At 41.1% G+C, this 15,892-nt stretch overlaps 1 protein-coding gene across 1 annotated transcript; it reads left to right on the top strand.

The window, feature by feature from the left end:
- The first annotated feature begins 1,194 nt into the window (after nucleotides 1-1,194).
- CRYM (crystallin mu) lies at nucleotides 1,195-14,787 on the top strand. The gene is made up of 8 exons (XM_069096096.1): nucleotides 1,195-1,480; nucleotides 1,989-2,142; nucleotides 3,776-3,838; nucleotides 5,173-5,274; nucleotides 9,220-9,403; nucleotides 11,459-11,580; nucleotides 12,121-12,205; nucleotides 14,459-14,787. The coding sequence occupies exons 1-8, from the start codon at nucleotides 1,311-1,313 to the stop codon at nucleotides 14,521-14,523; spliced, it is 945 nt and encodes a 314-aa protein (XP_068952197.1). The 5' UTR covers nucleotides 1,195-1,310; the 3' UTR covers nucleotides 14,524-14,787.
- The last annotated feature ends 1,105 nt before the right edge of the window (nucleotides 14,788-15,892 follow it).

Genomic DNA, 15,892 nt, shown 5'->3' with positions numbered 1-15,892 from the left:
TTAGACTCAACTCACGTCTTGCCTCCCTGACCAATCCAGCTCATAAAAGTTGAACTTCAGAGTAGTTTACAATCTGTGTATTTGGCATTTAGCATTTACTGACTTGCATCTCTCCAGTAGATGCCATATCTCCTCAACTAGCTCCTGAACTCCTTGAAGACAGGGGCATTTCTTATACTTCTTTGTATTCTCCCCTTCCCTTGGCATCTGGCCCACCCTTAATTAACATTTGTTGATGAATTGATTGTATTTGTCCTCAAATAACCCAGCTTTAGTTTAAAGTGGATGCCTGCCTGGTTTTGTAGTTAAAAATTTAGGGAACAAGCATGTGATTTCCTTAATCAGTCATCCATTATTTTATAGACATCAGTTGTGTGCTATTTTTCTTTTGTTCCTAAGTGAAAAACCAATTTCTTCTCCTCCAGCTCTAGAAAATAAGATGGAAGGAAAGGTAACCTAATGCTGAGAGGTACTTCCAAACTGTAAGAATTTTAAAAAGGATCATTAAAGACACCAATGGCGTAGTTATAAAAGTGCATATTCTAAGTGGTGTTGAAATATGGCTGTTCTGGAGGGAAGATTCTTAGTACTCAAAGACCCCTTCAGTCAGTGCCCAGAGACCAAGGTGCAATTAAAGGCAGTGTTTTGTTGTTAAAAGTGGTAGTCACCCAGGGAGAAATTTTGAAACTCAAAGCAATTCCCAGCTCTGAGATCTAGGCAGACCTGGATGGGAGGACCTGGGAGCCCCAGGGGACTGAAAAGAAAACAAAATGTTTTTAAATGGCACTCTGTCTCCTTTCATCTAGGGCTCTCCTGGCAGCAGGTAATAATTAAGACCTGGAAGCGTCTCCCCATCAATCTCCAGCATCTCTTAAGTCTCCCCTACCTCTGCCCCAGCTCCCCTACCCACCCTCTAGTTTTCCCAGACTTGGAGGGAGATAAGAGATGGGAAGAAATGATTGCCAAAACACTTTGCAAACACTGCTTTCAAAGAATATGGTTGATGGTAATTACAGTGTTTAAAACTTGGACCCAAAGACCCTTATTTCCGAAGCTGTCAAAAGCCGGGTCTGGACTGCACTTCACACCCAGAGCGTGCCTCGGGGAGGTGGTGGAGGGGCGGGGCTTGAGTCAGCTGCAAGGGCCCCTAGGGCAGGGCTGTAGCCTGTAGGCGTCTCTGTTGGGCTGCCAGCCTCTCTTTATAGAGATTTTTGAGGGAGCTGCTGCTCAGAGTAGCTACACAGCAGAAGCGGGTGCTGGAGAAGTCCCGCGAGCAGGCAGCTGACAGCAGGCGGCGGGCGTCGGGCAGCATGAGCGGGAGTCCGGCTTTCTTGAGTGCTGCGGAGGTGGAGCGGTACCTGAGCAGCTCCAGCCTCCTGTTACCGTCCCTGGAAAAGGCCCTGGCCAACTTTTCTAGCGGCTCCGAAGGAGGAGTCGTTCAGCCAGTTCGCACCGTGGTACCTGTGGCCAAACACCGAGGGTAAGGGGGAGGGTAAGGGAGAGGATGAGGAGAAAGAAAGGGTGTGTGGGTCGAGGGAGGAGAGAGCCGGAGAGATTACGAAAAGGGAAACACTGGAAAAGATGAGGAAATGACTTAGAGTGGGACACAGAGGGGATGGGGGAAGCCAAGAGAAAGTGAATAAAGGGAAATAAAGAGAAAAGGACATAGGATAGTAGATCCTAAAGCAGAAGACCTCAGCGGCCATCAGTCCATTTTGCAGATGAGGGCACTAAAGCCCAGGTGGGTTAAATGATTTGTCCGAGGCCACACTGGTAGGTAGTGTTAGAAGTGGGATTTAAACCCAGGTCTTCTGATACCACCAAGAAATGGGCAGAAGGTGGTACCCAGTAGGAACCCAAAAGGAAGGAAAGTGCGTTGGAGTAGAAAACTGGGGAGCAAGAATCGTCTGCTGAAAGTGATGGGAGAAGAAATGGACTGGAAATGTCTCTGCAGATCTAAACTGCTCTCTGGTTTCATCTTCTTGTAGTTTCCTGGGTGTCATGCCTGCCTACAGCGCTAGTGAAGATGCACTTACCACCAAGCTAGTGACCTTCTATGAGGGAGTGAGCCCCACCTCCACGGTTCCCTCCCATCAGGCCACAGTGCTGCTCTTTGAGCCCAGCAATGGCTCTCTACTCTTGGTATGTATGTACTCCTCTGAAAGAGAAAGGCAGAGGGGGTTAGGAGGTCTTTGTGAAGACCTTGGCTGGTTGTCTGTCCTAGGATCTAAAGTTAGAAGATATGAATGAAAACCAGGGCTGAGTGCCTGGTGATGATGCTCTGAGTGTGCCTGAGTGTGAAAAGTGACTGTCTAATACAAGCATAATTGTGTGTTTATTTTTCTAAGGATGTCATAAAAAACAGTAAACCTGTGGATGTAACTGAAGGACAGTTACATCAATAAGACAGATTGTACACCTGTGAGACTGTGTGACTGATGCTTCCCTGAGATGATCTCTTAAGATGAATGAGTAGCTCCAGCTAACTCAGGAGCCAAAAATTTCCTTTTCTGGGAGATATTCCCTCACTTCAAATAGGGCAAGTTGGTTGTCTTATCTGGGTAGGAGAAGGCCAGAAAAGGGACCCTTCAATCTTTAGCTTTTACAGTTTCCTTTTATGTGACTTCATGAGTCATATTTGAGATTTTGTTAAATGTATTCTCCTTAAAACCAATTTACATATTCATGCCCTCTTCACTCCCTTAAATTTCTAGTTATCTGAATTCTCTTATGCCCCTATTACTTGGAAGATGTTAGGGATGGGAGGTTGAATATTGGGGTAGATGTAGATATGTCTTGATTTCTACTTCCACAATGACTCACATTTTATCTGTTCTAATCATTTCACTCAAAGGGTCACTAGTCCAAGCTGATGCCACCTCTCTTGGTTTTCCTAAGTGGTTGGTGTCCCTGCATCTACTTCCTCCTTCCTCAGATCCATTCTTTACACAGCCACCAAATTAATATTATTAAAATATTGATTCTTAAAATATCTGGCAATGTTGTTCCATGGCTTAGAAATCTTCAGTGATTCCCCATTGCCTCTGGGATAAAATAGAAATTGTTCAGCCTCACTTCTAAAGCTGTCTGTAATCTGGCCTCCCTCCATACCTAGACCTATTTTGCATTACTCCCCTTGCATACTCTCCCATTCAGTCAAATGGGACTGTTTCGACTAGTAGGCACTCAGTCTCCTTTACACAGGCATGCTTGGAATGTATTCTCTCTCCTGCCCCAACTGTTAAAATTCCCAGCTCCTTTCAAGACATGACTCAAATGCCAATTGATTCCTCCTACCCAGTTGTTAGTGTTTTTTTCTCTCTCATATTATCTTGTATTTGTTTCTCTATGTTCATATTATCCACATAGTAGGTTTCAAACTACTTGAGGACAGGGACTATGTCCTTTTTGATTTTGTCTCCCCAGTGTCTTGTACATCATAGGTTACTTACCATTTGTCCAATTGAATGGCAACAAAGAGGGATTTTTTTTTTTTACATTATTGTAGATATCCAGCTCTTCTTATTTACTCTGAAAGAATAGAAATGAGATCCAGGTAATGTCTCAAGGCCTTTTTGTGAATATCAAGGGACTGTTTTGGATCTTCAAAGGCCTGCCCAATTCAGTGACTCGAGAACTACAAGACAAAGGCTAGGTCCTAAGGAATGGAAATCTCTTAACTAGGGTGTAGGGAAGCAAAGTATTGTTTTCTGGTGCCCGTAGTATCTCTAAACTCTGGGTGCTACTCATTCCGCTTGTCAACCTTGTCCCAAAGGTGATGGATGGAAGTATAATCACTGCAAAGAGGACAGCTGCTGTATCTGCCATTGCCACCAAGGTAAGACTTGCTTCTGATGACAAGTTTTATCGTCAAGTTGTGTGTGGTGGGAGAAGGGTTTCTATCGCTGATTTATTTGGCATGTAAGATCCAAGACTTGGGAAGATGAATAAGAGTGACTAAGACATCTAGGGAAGAAAAGGAAAATTGTAAAAGGCCAAATTGGCCAATCAGAGTCAAGATGGACAATAGTGTTTCCTAAACTGGAGATAAAGGTCAACTGTGCAAGAGAGAAAGGGTATCAGAAAGAGTGTGACTTTAAGGGAGAGAAGGAGAAACTGAGGAACTTTTGAGTACTTAATGGAGGAGTTGAAGACTAGAAGCTTTCAAGTCCAGTGGAGATAAGCAAGGGAAGTGTGGGAAGGGAGAAATAAAAGGCTTAACCTCCAGGGAACTTGGGAAACCGGTGGGAAGAGTAAAAGGAACAGGTGTATATTTTATGAATGTGTTAAAATTGCATTTGGCTCTGGGATGATGGGGAAGGGAATTGTGGGATCACTTTGTCACAGAACACCGTAATTTTATATGAAATGAGATAACCATGGCATCTACCTTGGTGAACTGGTTATTAATTACATACAAACTCACTTTAGTTTTGAATAAATAGGATTGTTCTGAGACTTTTTCAAGGTTTCAATGGGATCCAACTTAAGATATTTGTACTAGTACTTGAAGTATTTTTTTTTCACCTTCCTTTTTAGTTTGACAATTTTGATTTGGGAGAGGGATGGTGGGGAACTCAGAATCCATCTGATTCTGTGGCACCTTTAGGGTTTACAACAACCTGGTATAGGTGTCCCCAAATGTTCTCTACCTAAGACAACAGCATACCTCAATACATTCTTAATTTTGTACATAGACATACCTACCCCCTTCTCCCCCTACACACTGATGCCTAAAAGTGTCCCTAATCCTCTCTCTTTCATTGGATCAAAGAAAGTCACCTAATCCTTCCATAATAGGATCATAGATCTGGAGCTGAAGGGACCTCAGAGGCCGTAATGACTGGCATTCTAACAAGCCCAACAGAGGGCAGAGGAAAGAATTGAGACTCCTGGTGACAAGAACAGTGTGGTTTTTAGAAGCTGTCATGGGTTATATTAAATTATATGTTTTGAGCATGGAGATGATGCTAGCATGCCCACTATTCAGATAGGAAAAGTGAGGCACAAAGTGATTTATTCCAGATTCCTTGAGTGCATGGGATGTATAGGGATAGACATCATACCACCTGATTTGCAGCCCAAATGGTTCTTTTCTCCCTGATATGCTACACAGAAATAGTCTTTGTGAAATTGACTCTCTATTGGCCATTTTTCCCTTTACCCCAACAGCTTTTGAAACCCCCTTCAAGTGAGGTTTTGTGCATACTTGGTGCTGGTGTCCAGGCCTACAGCCATTATGAAATCTTCACAGAGCAATTCTCTTTTAAGGAGGTAAGGTGGGAAAGGGTGAAACAAAGGATTCTGGTTACCTCTGGCAGTAGCAGTAGTAATTATCACTTATTTTGCATAATGCTTTAAGGTTTTCAAAGCATTTTTCCTCCCCACACTGGGAGACTGGAAATACAAATAATATGCTCCTCTTTTACAGATGAGCAAACTGAACTTTGAGAGAGGTTAAGTGACTTGTCCTTGGTTACATAGCTAGTAAATTTCTGAGACAGGATGTAATCCCAATCTCCTGACCCAAATCTAATATGCTTTTTACTATACCATATTGCCTCCCCAGTGCCACCCAAAACATGACTAAATCAGTGAATTACATGTAAATGTCTGGAACCAGTAGATTATATAGGGTGTTCCAAAACTCTTGAGTACAATTTTAAGCTATTTAAGCTTAAGCAATTTAAGTCATTAAAGCTTAAAACTACATTCAGATTTTTGGGACATGCTATATACCACAGGGTTATGATCTGTTTTAGTAGAGGGAATACCCACACTCATGAACTCCTTGTGGATCTTTTAAAATATTGAAAGAAATCTACTTCAGTATTTCTTAACCTTTTTTGTCTCATGGATCCCTGGGATACCCTGTACATAGGATTACAAAGGAAACCATTGAAATACAGTTATCAAAATACATTTTTTAAAAAAGTAACAGTAGTAGCTAGAATTTATATGATGCTTTAAGATTTTCAAAGTACATTACAAACATCTTTTTATCCTCACAGCAACCTTAGCAAGTATTCCATTTTATACATGAGACAACTGAGATAGACATGGGCTAAGTGACTTGCTCAGGGTCCCAAAGCTAGTAAGTGTTTGAAGCTGCTTTTGAACTCAAGTCTTCCTTACCCCCCTGTAGTGTCAAAGCAATATATACAGCACCCATGATCATGATAAAGACCATGACTATAAATATCGCATGATGTTCAATCACAAAATATACCAGATTCTCTAGGCAGAGGATAGAACTGAAGCATTTATTAGATACCAGAAAACCAAATCCCAAAACCAGTAGCCAATTCCATCATAGTACCAAAGATATTCAGAAGCCATAATAACATTGAGGGCCACAGCATCCTTCAGCCTTCCCACAAACCAATACAATGTCAATATCTACTCAGGAGCCTGTCTGAGCATCCTCTCTCCCCCACCATCTCACTAGCTCTGACTATCAGCTTCCTATGGGTTCTTCTTCCCTTCAGCAAACTCCTCTCACCACAGGCTCCATGTGACTATATTTAGCCTATTAGGGGATAGAGTTTATCTTCACAGCAGGGAAACTTCCTGTGGGCTCTGCTCCACCCTTCAGCAAAATCCCTCCATCATAGACTCCATGTGATTACATTCAGCCTATTAGGGAGCAGAGTTTACTTTCAAAGCAGGGGAGGTCTTCAAACTCCCCCCTAGGTCTATTAAGGGGCAGGGAAGATCTTCAAATTCCCATTCCCATTACACCCCCCTTCCCATTATTCCCCACTATCCACTATGCTACCTAGTTGCCTAGCAAAAATCTTCTGGAACCCCAGGTTAAGTCTCTTGTCTAGAGTTAGAAAAATGGAGTCAGTTTACATGTGACTCCTTTCCTGCTTTTGAGGTAAAAGGGTCAGTTCATCTCCTCTGTTTCTTCAGGTTCTTTCTTGCTGGGTTCTGCCTGAAGATATGGAGACAGCATAACTAGTCTTTAAAGGATGCGTGTTGATAATACACAGTAAGGTGTCCATCTAGCCTGGACCTTGGCTTCCCTACCTATTATTGTAATGTGCAACAGTCTACTGGGAAACCAGAAAGGGGATCCAATCTCTGAGAATCTTGGGGGGTACCAGGTATAGTATACATCTGGTGACTAGAATACATGGGATTCCATCAGTTGCTTCCCCTGGTTAAGGCCTCTAGTTTCCCACTGCAGCCCCTTTTTTAAAGTAAGAATGTTTTAGGGCACCTCTATAGCTGTTGCATTCGCTCAGGTACAAACTGTTTACATTTTTCTGACTTCATATATTTCAGTGTGATCCACTGATAATAACCAAACCTAAACACTTAAACCTCCCAAACCCAAGGTCTTGGCTACTGGGTCCCTGATCTGCTGCTCCCTTTTCAGTTCCCTTGCTAGTCTCCTATCTGAGGCTATCACTCAATCAATAAGCATGTCAAGTATTTACTGTGTGTCAGGCATCAATGTCCAGATAGGCACTGGGGAAACAAGGGCAAAAAATATCTATTTCTATGTGTATACAAACACACACACATGTGTTTGTGCATATACATACATAGACATATATAGATATAATATATACAAATATACCTTGACTTCAAGTGGCTTACATTCTGTCAAAAGAGACTATGTATATGTGTATACATACACAGATTTATGTTAAATAGATACAAACTTATATCCAGGTGGTGGGGGAAGGGAGAGACACTGGAAGCTGTGGGTAGGAAGGACCAGGGAAGACCTTATCCTGTATCTTTACTGCATTCCGTTCCTGGCCCTGGGTACAAAATACCACATGAAAATGCCACAAGGTTTCAAGATACTCCATTATTTGCTATGTCCTACATGAGCTAGCTACGTGACCTCTACACTCCCTACAACTCCTTTGTAGGTTGAGCTATGTAGTTCCTTTATTGAGAGCCCAGCCCATGTGCCTAGGCCTGTGCTGATGACCCAAGAGAATTACAAAGCATTGTCTCCTCTCTAGAAAAACCTGTATAGCCTGACTGTGGGGGTGAGAGTTGTGTAAAGTAAAGGATTTGAGAACAGTGCAAGATAGGTTATAATCAAATGCTAAATTCTGTGGCAGACTAGAAATGACAAGTTTCTGAATCCCTTTGATATAACAGGAAGGATGCCCATTTTTAGAATAATAGCATTTATATTTTGTTGTTTAGTCTTTTTTCAGTTGTGTCCAACTCTTCATGACCCCATTTAGGATTTTCTTGGAAAGGATCCTGGAGTGGTTTGCCATTTCTTTCTCCAGCTCATTTTGCAGATGAGGAAACTGAGGCAAACAGGGTAAAGTGATTGCCTAGGGTCATGCAGTTAGTAAGTATCTGAAGACAGATTTTAACTCAGGCCTTCCTGATTCTAGGCTGGCACTCTATCCAATGTGCCACCAAGCTGCCCTCACATTTAGATAGCACTTTAAAATTTTGGAAGCATTTTATATATGTTGTCTCATTTGATCCTTACAACAGCTCTGTGAGGTAAGTGCTATTATTCCCTTTTAATGTAAGAGGAAAAATGAGGTTTGAAAGAGGTTATGATTTGCCCGGGGCCACACAGCTAGAAAGTATCTGAAGTGTGATTTGAACTCAGGTCTTCCTGTCTCGAGGTCCAATGGAATTATACTATTTCTCTGCCCTAGACTGTTGCCTTTATCAAATACCTGTTTGCCTTACAGAGTGATTCCATGCACTCTGTGATTATATTGTATGTAATAATAACAACAACAATGCTTAATCTGTGCCAGACCCACTGTGATTACATGCTTCACAATTATTTCCTCATTTGATCCCACAGCAGCCTTGGGAAGTAGGTGCTATTAATATCCCCATTTTATAGTTGAGGAAATTGAAGCAAACAGAGGTTAAGTGACCCCACTAGTGCTTGAGGTCAAATTTGAACTCAGGTCTGCGCCGCCTAGTGTTGATTTGTATGTTACCACTCTCCATTAGAATGTAAGCTTCTTGAAGGCAAGGACTATTTTTGTCTTTTTTTTGTTAACCCCCCCACCCCCCGCCCTCCAATTGTCTAGCACAGTACTTGGCACATAGTAACCACTTCATAGATGTTTCTTCCTTACTTGAATAATTTAGACAACCATTTCCCCTGCCTTCTCTGCAGGAAGCACTGTTCTCTAACCACCCTTGGAATTTGTATAATTGCCAGAAAGTGTGACTGTTTATAATTCCCCCTTGCCACCCTGGTTAAAGGTCAGGATATGGAATCGAACCAAGAAGAATGCTGAGAAGTTTGCTCAGACAGTGAAGGGAGATGTGCGAGTCTGCTCATCTGTCCAGGAGGCAGTGACAGGTGCAGATGTGATCATTACTGTCACCATGGCAACAAAACCCATTTTGTTTGGAGAATGGGTGAAGCCAGGAGCCCATATCAATGGTAAGCAACCTGGCTGAGATCCTTAGCTTTTAAAACAGGATATAAATGGTGTCCAGAATTCCTTCTGGACTAGGGGAGGGATGAAAGGGGTTGGGATTGACAAGTGCTCTTGCTATGTAGTTTCTTGAGTCACTAAGATTTGAATGACAAAGCACCAAAAACTTAACCCATTGCATACAGGGGCCAACTCCTGACAATGAATGCTACTGGCAAGATTAAGATATTGCAACAAGCTAGGCTAGAGAAGATTTGAAACAAATGTCCAAGCAAATCCAAGATTAGGTGAAGACAATGGGTTTAGACATAGTAGTAAGGTCAGGGATCATTTGTTCTAGGTTCAAGCACGTAAGGAGATGGCATTTTGAAGCTAGGTCCCAAACTAGGAAATTAATTTAGAACATAGATTCTTAACCTTTTTTTTTTGTTAAACTGTCATTTTTTTGTTGTTGATATTGTTTTTATTTTATTTTATTTTTTTGAGAGAGCAAGTAATTTGCTTCAATCGTATTCAGACTTCATAATTCTTTCTCTGGACGTGGATAGCCTTTTCCATGAGTCCTTTGGAGTTGTCTTATAGCCTTGCATTGCTGAGAAGAACCCAGTCCATCAAAGTCAGTCATCACACATATGATGTGTCTGTAATTGTGTACAATGTTCTCCTGGTTCTGCTCTCCTCACTCAGCATCAGTTTATATAAGTCTTTCCCAGGTATTACGAAGTCCATCTGCTCCTCATTTCTTATAGCACGATAGTATACCATTACATTCATATACCACAGCTTGTTTAGCCATTCCCCAATTGATGGGCATCCCCTTGATTTCCAATTCTTTGCCACCGCAAAAAGAACTGCTATAAATATTTTTGTACATACAGATCCCCTCCCACTTGTATGATCTCTTTGGGATACAGCCCTAGAAGTGGTATTGCTGGGTCAAAGGGTATGTACATTTTTATAGCTCTTTGGGCATATAACCTGTGTCTTTTTAACCATGACACATAGGACCCGTTTGGTAGTCTGGTGAAGACCCTTCTCAGAATGTCTGTTGCCTTCACTCATATTTGAAAGAAAGGCTAAATATCAGTTATATGTTAGTGAAAATAAAGAAATTTTTTCCCATCCAAATTCATGTCCCCTTACCCTCACCCCCAGACCCTGAAACCTAACCATGGAGTCCAGGTTAGGAACATCTGGTTTAGAGGGCAAAAAGACAGGTAATAAGCAAATACTTTGAGCTAAAGGTCTACTCCAGCCCTTGAGATTTGAATTGTTCATCAGAGTAGGGTAGAGCAGATAGAGTATATATGTGGGCAGTCATTTTTAGAGCATTCTGGCAGCAGATAATAGGGACCTAGTCACAGGGAGACAAAAGGTCAGAAGCAAACCCAGTTGCTGGGAGGACTATGGACCCAGAGCAGAAACCCAAACCCTGGAGGACTAGGATCACATCACACAGCAGAAACCTCGACATTGTGAGGTATGGCAGTATAGAGCAGAAATCCGTGTCTTAGCATTAAGAGAGACCAGGCACAGGGAAGCCTGGCAGGATGGGGCAGAACAGAAACTCAGACCTAGGGAGGACTGAGGGGCACAGAGCAGAAACTCAGCTACTGATACATAAAAGATAAATGTAGTTATTAGCAAACCTGGGGACAGAATAGCATCCCAGCCAGTGAGGTACCAAAGTCAGGGAAAAACAAAAACAAACTACCCAAGTACTGAGCTGCCAAGAATTTATTGACCCAAGGCTCCTAATGTTACCCTTACCTAAAGATAAGTCAAGTATCTGTAGTAGAACTGAACCTAACTAAAGGCAAGGGGTGATATAATTCTTATGCTGGAATTCAAAGGATGCAGTGGGAAAGAGAATGAATTTGTTGATAAAGAAATTTTTCTCAAGCCAAAACATCCCCTTCTTTGTTCATGTTCCTGCAGAGAGCAAGAAGGTCACTGTTTTCTGACATTCTCTGTGCTCTTAATTAAGGCTGTTAAATTCTATTTAATGTGGTTCTGGGGCTGGAGTCTCACCAAGGGGTTTTGCTGTTTGTTGTTGTTAGCTATTGGAGCCAGTAGACCAGACTGGAGAGAACTTGATGATGAAGTTATGAAGAATTGTGTGCTGTATGTTGATTCCCGTGAGGCAGCCCTCAAGGAGTCTGGAGATGTCATATTGTCTAGAGTAAAGTTCTTTCTTTTGTTGTTGAGCTTAGATTTTCCATGACCTTCCAAGGTGTATGAGGTGTTCAGGAGAACAAGCACCTCTGGAGCGAGGGCTTGACAAGCTCCTTTCAGGGCTACTCTCCACCTTCTGTGTCCACCTGATTCACCTAACCCATGGCCCCAAAGAACTGTAGCATGCTCAGAGGCTGCACCCTGGTAAACCATCTTGCCAGACAAGCTAAATCAGATTGAGGGTAACCAGAAGTGAGTTGAGGGATGTCTATCCCCAAATATGTGAAGACTTCTCCTCTCAAAATGGACAAATGAGAACAATTTATTCCAATAGCCATACTGTGGAGGGCTTAGACTAGCTTAGTGTCAGACTGCGAAGACCCTTTCCCCTCTATCTCCTTGATAGATATGGGACAGCCATGGGAGAGGCCACATTACCCTTGGAGTAGTGGAGGGAACAGATCCAAGTAAGCCATGAGGTTTTAGGTTTACAATGCCACCCCCACTGATGCAGACCCAACTTAATCAATGTGTGTTTATGTCACAGACTGAGATCTTTGCAGAGCTGGGTGAAGTGGTGAAGGGAGTGAAGCCAGCCCACCGTGAGAAAACTACAGTGTTCAAATCCTTAGGTAAGAGTCATCACCCACTGAATACAAATTATATTTGTTTTCATAATTTGTATTTGTATTTATATACAAAGCTATATTTGTATAACTAGAAAATATGGTGGTTTACCCAGTGGTGGAAATAGAAATGATTCCTCTGGCAACTGGAGCTATTTATAACAAATGTATATGATATTTATTAATAAAAACTTTGATAGGGGGCAGCTAGGTGGTGCAGTGAACAGAGCACCAACCTGGGAGTGAGAAGGACCTGAATTCAAATCCAGCCTCAGACACTTAACACATAATAGCTGTGTGACCTTGGGAAAGTCACTTAACTCCAATTGCCCTGCCTTCCCTCCTTCAAAAGGACAAAAAAATAAAATAAAATAAAAACATTAATATAGTTGCATGATTTATAGACTAGAAGGGCCCAGAATGGATATATGCTTTTAATTTTTAAGGAGGGGATTTAAGGTAAGTGTCAAATTTCCAGACCAAGAATGCATTCATACATCCATCATCCAGCCTCAGACACTTATTAGCTATGTGACACTGGGGAAGTCACTTAACCTTGGTTAAGTCCCTCAATTTTCTCATCCATATAATGGGGATAATAATAGCAAGGGTCATTGTGAGGATTAAATGAGATAATAATTCCAATGTGCTTAGCACAGTGCCTGACACATAGTAAGTGCTACATAAATATTAACTATCATTATTAGTTAGCTAGCAGCTCAAAAGAAGGATAAATAGTGAAAATTAGTCTCTCCTCTTCTTTCTTTGACCATTCTTTTTTTTTTCTTCCCTACTTCCTCTCCTCCCACCCTGATAATAGTTCTATCCTGGAGTTTCCTATGGGATAGGCCACATTAGTAGTGGAGGGAACAGATCCAAGTAAGCAGTTAGGTTTTAGGGCCTGATCTACTTTCATTTAGTGGAAAGAGCCCTGGATTTGGACTAGGTTCAGATCTTGGCCACGACCCTATTTTCTAGGTGACCTTGAAACAAGCTACTTAATCTCTATGACCCTCAATTTCTTCATCTATAAAATGGGGATTAAAATGCCCATCATTAATATCTATTAATAGAGTACTAGACTTAGCATTAGGAGAAACTTTAATTTGAATCTGACCCCAGATACTTCTGACCCTGGACAAGTCATTTTCTCAAGCCCTTAACTTCCTTATCTGTAAAACGGGGATAATAATGACTACAGTATTTATCTCATAAGAGTTGTGGTGAGAATCAAGGGAGACAACACATGTAAAGCTTTTTGCAAAAATTAAAATGGTATAGAAATGCTGGCCATCCCAACCCACCTGCTTTACCCCTTCCAGAATAACTAAGGATTTAAGGGGACAGGTATCTGTTGTGAGACAGGCAAGTGCAGTGTAAATATAGCAGGGTCTGGCTAATGAATAATACTCCAATCCAAACATGGTTTTCCAATGCACATAGCAACTTGTTGGAGTAGGGTTTGGAAAGACCCATAAAAGAGTCCAAACAGTCAAGCCAAGTGAGAAATCTATTATCCTCTTCCAAACTCTAGTTCTTTTTCCCCATGTAAACACTTTGCTTTTAAGGTTAGGGCTTGTTTCTATTGGTTGGCTCCTTCCTTCTTTTAAAAAACAAATAAACATTTATTGATTACCTACTCAGTGCAAGGGACAAAGAAATGAAGGAACTTGGTCTCTGCCCTGAAGGACCCTTTCTTCCATTTTAGGAGATAAGACATGTACTCAAATGTACTACAAGGCAGCATGTAAAATGTTCCATGTGAGAAACACAAATGTAAGTGCTAAGATTTCAGAGGAGAGAAAGCTCACTTATGGCTGGTGTTGTCAGGAAACCTGTGACATTGAACCTAAGTCTGAAAGAATGGGTTGAATTTCAGGTGACTGACACTTCCTATGTGGGCATATTGAGGAATAAATTCACTAACTCATACTATATAATAAATCCAGTGGCCCAAAAAAGGTGACTTTGCCAGAATAATCAGGTGAGATATTCACCTATTTGTTGTAGGTATATCTGCCAGGCACTCCCGAACCTCCCAGTCTTGACCTAATCAATGCCTAATGCCTTGGATGTATTGAGTAGAGGGCAATATGAGGTTTGCTTCCTCTTATCATTTCTCATTGATCTTGTTTAGAACAGAAATATCAGAAATAAGCTATAAGCACTTTGCCTTCAGAAATTAGGGCTTGGTTGAGCCTGAATTATTTCAAGGAAACAGAATTGGTCAAAGATGATTTGGATTTTTGTCCATTCCAGGAATGGCGGTGGAAGATACAGTTGCAGCCAAACTGGTCTATGATTCTTGGTTATCTGGTAAATGAAGCAGAGGAACTAGCACTGAGATGCTGCAACATTAAGACCTATTATTGCTGGTTGTCTCCCCATAGTTTCTCATGGGGGAATATTCTTTTGCACTTAGTATCACCTGCCTCAAAAGCTAAACTAGTCATTCTTGTTTGTGGTTAAAAAAAATTACAGTATTGTGTATGTCCTTTCTTCTATCTTGCTGTATCTTATTATAGTATTCTTTCTCATAGATATTACTCCTTTGAACTTCCCTTAAATAAAGACTTTGCCAGTCCTCACCTGCTTGCTACATTTCTTGTCTATGAAAGTCACGTGAGCCAAATGGTCTTCCTTTTGGAAGGTGGCTAGAGCCAAAGGTCAACACAGACACTATTGTAGTCTAACATTTTCTCAATGAAAGCATCATAGAACCATAGATACTAAGGCCTTAAGAAATAATCTTTCCATATTTATCATGTTGGATGTTAGAGCTTTAAAGCCTCACATGAAGGAAAAAACATGATGGGGGAGGGTAAGCATTTAGTTTTTCTTTATTTTTTTAAAGGAACCTTATGACAATATACATGGCCTTATCTGGGGAGGCAGCATGATGTAGTGGAAAGAATGGCAGATTGGGAGTCAGAGAATTTGGGTTCAAAATTTGACTCTGACATGACCCACATGACTATGTGCAACCTTTAACCTTTCTGGGCATTAGTTTCCTTTTGTGTAAAATGGGTGAGTTGGACTAAACGCCCTTTAAAGTCCTTTTCAGCTCTAAATCTAAGTCTATGATCAGTTTTGCTTATGATGAGTAATTTACTTTTTTTTTGTAAGGATTCAGAGGTTTAACATCAGTGCTAATAAGTTATGAAAATTCTCTTAATTCAAAACTTTTTTCACCCTTCTCACAGTCACCTATTCCATAGCAATAATGTACAAAATGGTATTGTTATTTTACTATGAGACTTGGGGTAGTAACTTTCACTTCTTATTGGTCATGTGGCAAGTCATTTAACTTGTGTTAAATGTGTTACACTTAGTGTTTAAACCTGTGTTGAAAGTGGAAATAATAATACTTATACTAACTACCTCACAAGGTTATTGTTAGAGAAAGTGCTTTACAATGAATTGTAGAGTCAATCTGCCTTTTGATCAATCGACAAGCACTTATTAAATGCCTACTATCTGCCAGGGCCTATGCCAGCCTCTGGGATTGCAAAGTAAAAAATGAAATCAGTTCCTACCCCAAGACTTTGTATTCTAATAGAGGAGATAACATGCACAGATATAGGCACATTCAAAAAAGACATGAGGTAACTATAGAGTAGGAAGGCATTATCAGCTCGGTTGTCTTTCCTTCTCCTAAGAGGATCAAAATGACATCATTATGTTAGAGTCAAA

This window comes from Petaurus breviceps, unplaced genomic scaffold (assembly GCF_028583685.1).
Source record: "Petaurus breviceps papuanus isolate PSGF00001 unplaced genomic scaffold, PetGlider_PUasm1.0 229, whole genome shotgun sequence".
In the NCBI taxonomy this organism is placed as follows: Eukaryota; Metazoa; Chordata; class Mammalia; order Diprotodontia; family Petauridae; genus Petaurus; species Petaurus breviceps.
Note: the sequence above shows the minus strand (reverse complement) of the source record. Positions and strands in the feature narration are given on the sequence as shown.